Source organism: Megalops cyprinoides, chromosome 19 (assembly GCF_013368585.1).
Source record: "Megalops cyprinoides isolate fMegCyp1 chromosome 19, fMegCyp1.pri, whole genome shotgun sequence".
NCBI classification, from domain to species: domain Eukaryota; kingdom Metazoa; phylum Chordata; class Actinopteri; order Elopiformes; family Megalopidae; genus Megalops; species Megalops cyprinoides.
Window position 1 is genome coordinate 2046440 of NC_050601.1, and position 11167 is coordinate 2057606.

Below are 11167 nucleotides of genomic sequence, written 5' to 3' on the forward strand. Positions count from 1 at the left end.
TGTTGGTCTGGGTGTGTACCCGCGGGTGATGCTGGTGAATAACTACACTGTTTAAAATGTTGAATACTGATCTAAGCTCAGGGTGCGAGCCGTAGTAGCATGTGACCAATTGCTGGTTGAGACACCGCTATCCTATTTTTGATCAAGGCGTAATGCTGTACACAGTATTGTTGGTATGGTAATCCGTAGTTCTAAAGTGAGTGTCGGCATTCTTGATGAAAGAAGACTGATTGGTTCAGTGTGTCTCAGTCTTTTTTTTATCGTGTGTTTATTACAGCCAGGGGTCGATGACTATGACAGCCGATTTCCTACAAGGTAAGATTTTGTTCCCCTGTTTTTCCATGCCGATAGAGGCCTGCAGCAGAGACTGTATAGGTATTAATGTCACAGAGGTCTGAATAGGTACTATATCACAGAGGTCTGTATAGGTACTATATCACAGAGGTCTGTATAGGTGCGTCCACCTAAGGCTTTCAGCAAAGGCAAATGCATGTGCTGTTTACACTAAGAGGGTGGTATTTCTATTACTCTCAAGTCCCGTCCCCTAAATGACTCAGAATTTTGGAAGGATTCGATTGGCTGGTATTTCTCTCCAGCTGCATTGAAGCATGGTAGGAGAGCTCAAAATGGATGATTTTCACATTTTCAAAATGCTTCTTTTTACGAGCAGCAAAAGGGGCAGCTTCAAGATGGCGGAAGCTCTGCGTTTTAAAGCAGGAGTCTTGTAAAATAGCGGCGGTTGTTGCGAATGATCAAGTTTTTTCGAAAGCCAAGTGTGGGCGTACCTTTAGACTGCAATCATGGGAGTGGCCAACGTATGGTGGCGCAAGCGCAATGAACCGGCTCATTTTTGAGACTGTTGATTGGTTAACAGAGGGTCAGTGTCCCTGTGCGTGGATGGAAGACTGTCACTGTGGTGAACCAGTAGAAGGTGTCATGCTTATTTTCATAGAACTAAAGCTGGCAAGTTGGGAAGGATGTCGGTGGATATAAGTGCCCCCTAGCACTGATCCAGGATCAGTATTGGCTCTCTGATAGGAAGTGGTTGCAGATCTTGGATTAGCGTATGGGGCACCCACGTGGGGAGTGCTAGTAGACAGAGGATAGTTCTTCCATTTAAAATATGTTTATATCTTTGCTTTGATATTTCGCCATGTACAGTATTTACATTTATTTGCTGTTTTCACGAGAGATGCGTGTGTCATTTAACAATGGTAAACAAGTAAAAAGAGTACATAACCGTAATATGAGTCTTTTATAGACCATATTATACTGTATTGGGTTTTGTTTAGCTAGCCAACATTATATAGAAATGATAAAGATTTTGATTCAGAAGCTCTTTGCTTTTTTTTTCGTTTGTTTATGTTCTGTCTCTTTACTTTCACTTTCTGTCAGCTTTTGCTTGCTTTTGCATATCTTTTTTTTTTTAATTTTGGGCCTTTAGCTGGCTCAGATTTGTTTACTGATGAAAGCTACAAAAAATCCGCAGCCAGACACTGCCATCTCCCCCAGATCCTGCCAGCTGCGTGACTGCAAGCTTCAAACCCTACGGTGTTAGGCTTACCCATAATCCCACGGGGCCCCCTGTGCGTGTCACATGACCCTAGATATATATGTAACCGCTTCCTCTTTGCTTGTTTGTACAGTAAGAGGGGGAATCTTGTGCAGAGGGTTTCAGGGCCTATCTCAATGCTGTTGAAACATTGCTACAGTGTTTTATTAAGCAATATGGGAATGCTGCATGTTAGCTGGGCTCTGAGAGGGAATCGCCTCCGTGTTCCTGGAGTTTCGGTTGTTGGTCAGGAACAGTTTTTCTTCATTTTTGAAACTGATTCAGGGAAAGGCACAAGTGTGTGACTGACAAATATGACATCACTGTGACATCGTTGTGACATCGTTGTGGAATCATTGTGAGATCATTGTGACATCATTGGCTGTGTTGCTGGGTCCCAGATGCCTGCAGCAGACTCATGCCTGTGCCATTCTCTACATTTCACGCCAGTTGATCCCCACTATTGAGATGACTTCAGTTACCTCATCTGTACGTTTCACATTTTGAAAACTATCACCGTCCAAATATGCTTACTAAGAAATGTACAGGTTGAGCATTGCAGAGCTGAAGGTCTTGTCAGTGGGAGTGGGGTCACACAGTGGAGGGAGTGAGGGGTGGGGGGCAGGGGCGTTGGGGAGAAAGACACCCCCTCAGTCTCTCTCACTGACGCGTGCCCCCCTTGTGGTTGACTTGTGTCATTTCCCTCTGAGTGTCCGACCTGGCACGCCTCCTTCTCTCTCTGTTTCGCAGTTCGGATGGCAAATTGATTTCGACAGTGTGAGAACAGACAGACAGACAGACAGACACAGGCAGCTCTGGCTTGGAGAGCTTCCTTCTTTCCTACCCCTCCCTTCCTCCCTCGCTCCCTTGCCCCTTCCTCCCACGCTCTCTCGCTCCTTGCCCTGGCCCCTCCACCCCCACCCCCCCTCACGGAAGAGCTCGCTCGCAATCTTCCTTTTCTTCAGATCCTGCCCCAGCCTTGTCGGCCTTCAGCTTTACGGACTCTGAATCTCCTTTAATGAAATCACTGGAATGGACTACTCTGAACAGACTGTAACAATTGCTTGTCTTTCATGCATGTACGTACGTGAGATGTTTTTTTGTTTTGTTTTGTTTTTTTGGTGTTTTTTTTCTGTAAAAAAAAAAAAAGAGAAGAAAAGAAATGGAGAATTACTGCGTTGAACCCGCTCTTCTATCCACAGAGAAATTACGTGTGAGAACCGCTGCACACATCTTCTGTATAAATGAAATCTGTTATCAAAGTTACATGAAAAGTTTGGTAGCAGCAACTTCAGATTGTATCACCGTAAATACAGTGACGACAAGGGACCGTGTTCACGTTCTGTCTGACAGAAATGAAAAAAATTTGTCCTTTTTTAGAAAAGGGAGGGTAATGTTGAATTAGTGCACGTTTTTGCCGTAGTTTTTCTGTTCAGGAGAGTGTGTACTATTTGCATTATTAATTACTGTACTCGTTCTATGAAATACCGAAATGCAAATATTTCTATTTTTTTTCAACGTCTGTTGTTTTGTGCTTTTGGAAGAAATGAGAACTTGAAAGATGACCACACAAAATGATCTTGCAATGTAAAAAAACATTGATATAATGTCAATGAAAAGGGTAACGATAATGTTAACGTTAAACAAACTTGATTAACTCATTAATCAGCGCAAACATAGAAAGTCCTTGAGTATCTCACCAAAACTGTACTCATTTTATTTGGTCTGTTTTAATTCTGTGGTACATTATGAATATATCTGGCATCGTTGCAGTAGGCCTGATCAGATCTGTTTCCTGTTGATGACCTCACTGTTGGGTCATACCAATTGATGCCCCAGTGTGGGGGGGTCTCAATGAATGGCGTGTTGTCTGACTTGTAGACTGATGAGGGAAAAAAAGAAAAAACAATCCCTCGCTTCTGAAAGATCACAAATTTGATATTGATGATCCCAACAATATAGGGTCACCATTCATGCATGAAAGAAAAGACAACTGGTCCCCCTCCCCCTTTCCCATCCTTCTCCCCACACAAGTTTGGTTGGTATTAAAACCTGGTGCCTTTTGTACAGGATATATGTGTGTATAATACCTCTGCTGTAAATACTTAGTCTTTTTCCCATATACGTTTGCCTTTCCCAGAGGTTGCCCCTGATGATCTGAATCTCTAAGGAGTGGTCCGTTGTGTCATTTCATTAAAACAGATCATGATCGGCCTGGCCAGGAGATTGATCTGTGATTGGGTGGCTCCAGTTGCCCAGGAGATGATGGCCTTTATTGCAAACCCAGTAGTGGTTAGCCACGCCAGTGGCAATGGCACAGCCAGACGAAGGCTGCTCGTCTGCAGCGTCACAGCTCCGTCTCTTTGTTATTCCTCCCACGACACAGGTGGCGCTGCACACTAATTCCAAGCAGCCACTACCCAACATTACCATTGAGTGAGTGAGTGGGGTTGTTTTTTTTTTTTTTTTTAATTGAATCGATCACTCAAACTCTCCTGTGTCATTGAGCCGTCTGCTGCTAATTCCTTTGTAAATAAAAGACTTTAATAAAAGGATGAACGTGAAGAAGGAGAATCATCTGTTTGTGTTTGTAAAGCTGACTCGATTGCTTTTGCCTGTCAGCCCATGTACTCACGGAGGGAAGACAGGGGTTCAGTTTGACTGAGCAGCCACTACCCCATTCCCTCCCTGCCCCAAATGTCAACATCGTTAACTGAGAATCGATGCATAACTGAAATGGAACTGTATGCACGATTATTTGTTGGCATATGTTGTAAAATGGGAACATTTTGTAATCTCTGTAATGTTTACGCAAAATTACAAACAGGAAATCTGAATTCTTGTTCCATGAATACTTCCATGACATCCCGTCTGTTTTCGAACGTTTCACCATGCCGCAACACGCCTACGACAAACATGGACAGGGGGCTGTTCAATCTATCAGCGATGGTGCTTTGTCCTTTAGTAACTTGTTAAAACAAGTGTTATATCTTATAAATTTTTGTAAGGAGTTTTTCATCAATTTTAGCCATTGTCACACTGTGATGATTAGTAAGAATAATAATAATAAAAAAAAATCATACTTGATTGAATTTGTTGCTCAAAGTGCCATTGCTGCTTGATTGAGTCTGGGCTTCAGTCATGTATAAAGTGCCTTCTGAAATGGTCGTTTTCAGGTTTTGTGTTTCTGTTGGCAGTGCATGACTGTGCCAGTATGTGGTTACCTGTATTTAACCATGTGGAAGATGTCTGAGCTGTAAATATGTGGTCATGGCTCGTCTGGCTTTTTGTTATGCTAAAAAAAAAAAAATCTGAGCGTATTCAGTTAAGCGACCGTGTATCACAGGAACGACAGACGAGATAACAAACTTGTTCGTCCTCAGGCTTGTGTTGTCTTGAGTTTCTGAAGTAGCTGCAGTGATGGCAGTTGTGATAATGTTGTGTCTAAGGGGTCAAAAAAACTCCTGCTGCTGTTGAGCTCTCGAGTGGGAGGTTACCAGCTTTTAAGAAAAAAAAAGATTCTCTATCTCTCTCCCCTGCCACATGTCAGTCATCTTTCTTTCTGTGATTGATTTCGGGTGGTGCTCTACAGGCAGAAGGCCAGAGGTGTTTAGCGGGGAGACCAACAGGAGGCAAACCCCAGTTCTGTTCAGATTCAATCGAACCGCAATGCGCTTCGTCCTCAACCGAGGTCACCAGTTAGCACAAGCGCTAGTGTTTTAACAGAGTAAATAAACACGATAAGTCTGTATAATAATCCTTCCATTTGTAATCGGCAATAGGTTTGTAACTCGCCGTCAACACAGAATACAAATGAAGCTCACTGTGAATTAGACTGAACCAGGGCCTCAGTATGGTTCTCCCCCTTGCCTGCTGCTTCCTCCCCCGCCCTCCCCGCATCCTGGAGCTCTCTGCCTGCCTGTCGAGCGCCCCCCCTGAAACCCCCCCCCCTCCCTGAACTTTCTCCATCTCTGTTTTGATCAATTTAGAGACAAAAGCAATAGAATGGAAACATATGGGAGCTGCCAATGCTTCTTCTTTCTGCACTAAAATAACGCTCAGGTATGATGCCCAGTGGCCGCCCGGCCACGCCCGGTGGCAAACACACATTTCTACTGTTGATGTCTTTTCTTTTGGAACGCACCCCTTTTGTCGTTAAAACACATATATTTTATGAAAAAAGAAGAAGAGCCCTAAACAATGTAAAAAAAAAACTACCGTGATGTGCATGCTTTTGGGGAGACACCAAAACTGTGTAAATTTGAAAATTGGCCTTGAATGTATGGTGACATTCCACTAAATGTAGAAAGTCCACAGAAATGTAGTTATGTGTTGTATAAACCTTTCTTCAGATGAGAGAATGCCACTTTTTGGATTTTTTGGAAAGAATGGCTGTTTCTTTTCTGGCGAATCTCCTTTACCCCGAGGTGGCAGAGGTCCTTGTAGTATGGAGAGTTTTGTCTCTAAATTGATTGCCATTCAGAGAAAGGTCTGGCTGCAGATGGGCAAATCTGTCCAAATAGGTGGTCTTGTCCAAACCTGTCCAGTCCATGCGTGTACCGTCCTGAACTGTAACTCTAAGCCTTCCCCTGACCCTAAACCTAACCACACTGCCGAAAGGATCCCTTATCCATTACCCCAAACCCTCATCCCTCATGGGGAAGAACCCTGACCCCTGACCCCTGACCCCTGACCCCTGACCTGTGACTGAATTTGAGGTTGGCTCGCAGGACGTTACATCCATGGACAGTACCTTGGCAGAGGCAGCCATTTTGAGCAGGTGTGCCTCAGGTGTCTGCAGGCAGCGGTCAGCTCGGTCTGTAGCGTCTCAGCAGAGCAACCGGCTTGGGAGATACTCTGTTTGCATCAGTGGCTGAGGACTTTTAAGCCTTGACCCGTCTTCCAGTGCTGCGTCCCTGTAACTGGCAGCCAAGTCTGGGTCCTGATTGGACACCTTAGCTCCTCTGCTCCCGCGTACTTTGCGCCCTATCTCGTCTGAATCGGGGTTTGCCCTGGTACCGCGTTTCTTTCATTTACGTAAAAAAAAAAAAAATTAACAAAAAGACAAAAAAACAAAAACGGAAAAAAACGCTTGTCCGCTCTCGCCCACGCATGCTCCCGTCGCCACACACACACACACATTTGGTGTCACCTCCCCGTTTTGGGCGTGGCTCGCGGATGGCAGCCGCCGCGTGCTGCCTGGCTGCATGTGTCTATGGGCCCGGCCGGCAGGGCCCGAAACGACCCCCGACCGCCCCAATCCCGCCGCCCAGAGACACATGCACTCCTCCCTCAACTGCATGGGGTCTTGTAAGTGGTGTGCACTGTGTGTGTGTCTGTGTGTGTGTGCGTGCGCTGTCTGTGTGCGTATGCCTGCCTGCTTGCTTTCTCCCCTTCCCTTTTCTGTTTTGACTTCTTTGTTATTGTCTTTTCCTGTTGTTGCCATTTTTTTTGTTTATACTGGGTTAAAAAAAACCTCTGGTCTGTGTGACTAGTGGCCATCCTGGTACTACAGGCTTGCAGTAAGTAACAGACACTTCAGACACCCTAGGTCAAGGTCATGTTTTTCATGTATATGCAGATGTTTATGTATTTATATTAAGAAATTATACATTTAAATCTTAGATGAAGATGTAAGGTTTAAGCAGGGTTATATGATTTCTGTGATTGTAACAGATAAGGTTTTTATATTACGTGCCTTTACAGTCATGTGGAAATAAGAGATACTTAATCCACACTGGAACTGCACACTCACCGCATGCCTTTAAGAGTAGCTGTTAAAAGCAGAAGATGATTGGTTATTGCTGGAAGGTGATGGACCAATGGAACGGCTGCTGGCTGCTCTGCACATCCATTGATCTTGTACAGTAAAAAAAAACACAGAAATGAAGTAGATTCATAGCACCATTTTTGGCTAACACCTTTTAGTAGAAATCAAAATGAATGAAAGAACAGATATTTTGACCATTATTCTGTAATTATTCTGTAATAGAATTGTATAATTGACTATTATTCTATAGTCCTATTATTCTGTTATAGAGTAAGACTCAGATTCAGCTGTATTCAGTTTGAGTCAGCAGTGAATGTCCAATGGATGCCTTTTGTTTGTGACCATAAGGGGCTGTTCATTTTCACAAGTGCAAACGCGCGCACTTACAGGCAATGTAAGATAAAATAATACTTACCCACACATTCATGAATCATATCTAGGATCTGCTTCTGTTGTCACTTTAAGAGGACAGAAATATTTGTAAAACGGTCTGTTGATTCTGAGTACTGCAGCAGTTGATTAGCTGGTTGAAAGTTTCAGAACTGGTCGGCTATTTTTTTGTAACCGTGAAATGGTGACTCGCAGACAGTGAGAATGATGAGCTGATTGGCTGCATTTGGCCATGTAATCGGTGACTGTTTTATTCGCAGTCTGAAGCACATGAACCACACTGTCATGTTCGGGTGTGAGCTAAGCGTGGTTTGGTCCAGAAGTATTTCTAATTCTCTTGCTGCTAGACTTGAGTCATTAAAAAGATGCACTTGCAGATTGAAGCTTGTTTTGTCCTTTAAACAGTGTACGGTTTACTAGAAGAGATGCATCAGCACACATAATGTGCTAGTAGTTCCACTTTATACTACATATGCTTTTACCAAAGCTGACGGAAACGTTTATCATATTTTGCGAGATGCAGTGCTTACCTTTGTTGAGCTTCTTGGCTTTGTCCCAATGCACCTGCGCACATGGGACCAGGTGTGGGAACGCCTCCTTTTTTAGAGTTTAGATCGTGCGTAAGGTCACCTCTGAGGTGTGCACTGAGCTGCAAACCCACAGATTCTCTTTACCTTCCAGTGGTCCAGAGTTATCCCGATTCTGAGTGACAAGGAGCCCCTGTAAGTGACCAGCCTCCTTTGCTGTCTCCGTTCAGCCAACCAATCACGCTCTCTCCTTCTCTCGCTCTCATTTGCTGCCTCACTGGGGGGGTGGGGATGGGGCTGGGCTTAGCCACTTTTTTTTTCTTCCCCTGGCCTATGGTCTCTCTCGACTGCCATTCAGTGAATTGTGATGTCATTTCGTATCTGCCAATCAGCCAGTCGGGGGAGGTCATTGGTTGTAAATTCAGAGCGGCTTGTTGGCAGGGGTGACTGGTTACGTGAGGCCTCACAGTGGGTGGAGCTGCCATGTGCTGTCAACCGAAACGTTGCTTTCCCTCGCAAAACGCAGTGATTGGTTGCAGATAGCACGTGGTCACCGTACCCATTTTGGGGCTCACAAACCCTCACCCTCCCATTGCAAGAGGAGACCATCTGAGCACATGTATAAATCTGAACTAATCTTGCATGCTCATCTTTTCAAAGCAAATCAAAGCAGCTGGTGACTTGTGTAATTACTGGTAGATTTTTTAAAATCATTTGCATGCTTGCTTTTATACATACTAACAAAAATCTCCAGGGATCCTTTCTTTAACTAATAAACACACACACACACACACAAAATGACTGCTGGAAAGCGCAGTAACAGGTGAGTAAAGGTAGGGGGCCTCGCTTGTCACTCTTGAACGCAGAGATTGCTTTTATCTCGGGGTTCTGGGTGTGTGTTCATGTCCGCAGCGGGACGAGGGACGGAGGGCCCCGCGCCAGCCACGGCTCACCTGGGCAGCCTGTCACCTGATGCAGTTTTAGGACTGCCCTGGAACTCAACTAACACACATTGTTCCTCCCTTCCACCCCCTCCCCCCCTTCCCCCCCCCCCATCCCTGCAGCAGCCCTTTTCTGGAGTTCAGTCTAAGGCCATCCATCACCGGCGACCTGTCTGCTCCTATCTTCTATTAACGGGGGTCCCCCCCCCCCCAGGACCTCCCCATCCAGACCGAGCCCTACCCCTCCCCCCCCCCCCCTCCTTTTGCTCTCCTGAGGGTGGGGGGAGCGGCCATCCACCCCCTCCCCCCTCCTCACCACCGGCCCCCCCTCATACAGTTCACCTCACCCAGAAGACACTTTCCAGTCACCTGGGCTAAAACACAGCTTCAGGTTTCCTCTGCCACTCCAGCTTCAAGGCCTGGACACCCCTCCTGCTTCAACCCGGTTGCACCACCACAGCCGTGAGACTATATGAATACTGAACGTGTCTGTGCATCCTAAACCCTCTGTAGTTCACACACTGATAAGGCCTGATGGTGAGGGTAGCTCCTGCCCACTCCTGTCAATCATGCCAATATCTTTTACCGGAGATTTTTTTTTTTCCCCCTTTGTTCTCCATTTGGCACACTGAGAGGTTTGCCATGCCATGGATTTGGTTTGCAGGAGTAACCATATGGATAATCCGGATATAAATGGTCATTCAGAAGAGGTTGCAATGTTTTTTTTCAGCTGTTCGTAGACTTGCTGTCCTGAGCTTTACATTTTTACTTTTTTTTTTTTTCTTAAAAAAACATTTATAAAATACTCAAATTCTTGTTTAGTTTTAGTTTCATTAGAACTAGACGCAGTCAAACAACCTTGCTTTCATCCAGGTAAAATGCACATGTATATATTTATATTTGTATGCCAAAAAAGGGTTTAAAAATTTTGTACAAATACTGAAACCATTTTTAACTCATTTGTTTTCCATTTTTCAGAGTTGTTTGAAGGTTGTAAGGTTGTGTCCTGTTGTTAGTATTTTTCTTCAGAATTGTTGTTGCGATAATTGTGATGTAGGAAGGAAGGAACTTTTCCACCGTTCCAGCGCCCACAGATACATCAGTAAAACACGCTACCCCTCCACAATGCAGCGGGCAGACCACGACCATCAGAGTGTGGTCATTTATATTAAATATTTACATTATTGCACTTTTCTTTGAAAAGTCGATGAATTACTTTCCTCTGAACTGCAATAAATGACAGATGAAATTTTATGGGGTATAATTCATATTTTATATAAATGTAATTCAAACTGAAAATGATGCTGCTGTAACTGTCTATTGATGTGTATGTACTATATGTATGTGTGTGAGTGTGTGTTTGTATATACTATATACTGGCTACTACTACTGGTCTTTGGAGAGAAAAAAGATTTTCTATGGAGAAAAATTTGTAAAATAATCCAGTTGATCTTGTTGAACATTTAGTTTGCTCTGCCAGCTAAAATTATCCAAAGCTTCACCGCAAGTATTCCACTATTATTAATCTTGAATATGGATTTTTGGCAGTAGACTGCTTCCGAGAGTTCTTCATACGAGCTGGGAAAAGCTCATCAGAGGTATGAGGGCACACACATGGTTGTGATGTCACTTCCTGTTTGATCTTTCAGCAGTTAATAGTTGAACATTTAGTGCTTTTTGTAATATACCGATAACAATGGAGTATTGATTCATTCTGGATGGTGTAGGGCTACTCTCCCTCTTTTTCTGCTGTAATGTATCCTGAAGCTCAAAGCACATGTGGTGAGCAGGGAAACAACGTTCTCAAAACGTTTCAGTTGTGAGAGAGCGTTATTTGTAAACCGTGCCTTCCACTGCAGTTGTTGGGATTTTAGCACACAAAGCAGATTAGACGTAAGTCCTACAGAGCAACTGGCTAGAAGCATCAAGAAAGAGAACTCGGAACAACCAAAACTGCAGCTGTAATTTGCTTTCATAACTTCTGATG

At 44.1% G+C, this 11167-nt stretch overlaps 1 protein-coding gene across 5 annotated transcripts in view; it reads left to right on the forward strand.

Annotated features, from left to right (window-relative positions):
• LOC118794101 (brain-specific angiogenesis inhibitor 1-associated protein 2-like) overlaps positions 1–9929 on the forward strand; it is a 65523-nt gene extending 55594 nt beyond the window's left edge. For 2 of the 5 annotated variants that reach the window (XM_036552256.1, XM_036552257.1), the window contains exons 13-14: positions 278–315; positions 9304–9929. In XM_036552256.1, coding sequence (XP_036408149.1) covers positions 278–315; positions 9304–9373 — 108 coding nt within the window. In that variant the 3' untranslated portion in view covers positions 9374–9929. Of the gene's footprint in view, positions 1–277; positions 316–2302; positions 2415–8393; positions 9277–9303 lie in introns of those variants that run through there. The other 3 variants (XM_036552258.1, XM_036552260.1, XM_036552259.1) reach the window with 2 other exon arrangements.
• The last annotated feature ends 1238 nt before the right edge of the window (positions 9930–11167 follow it).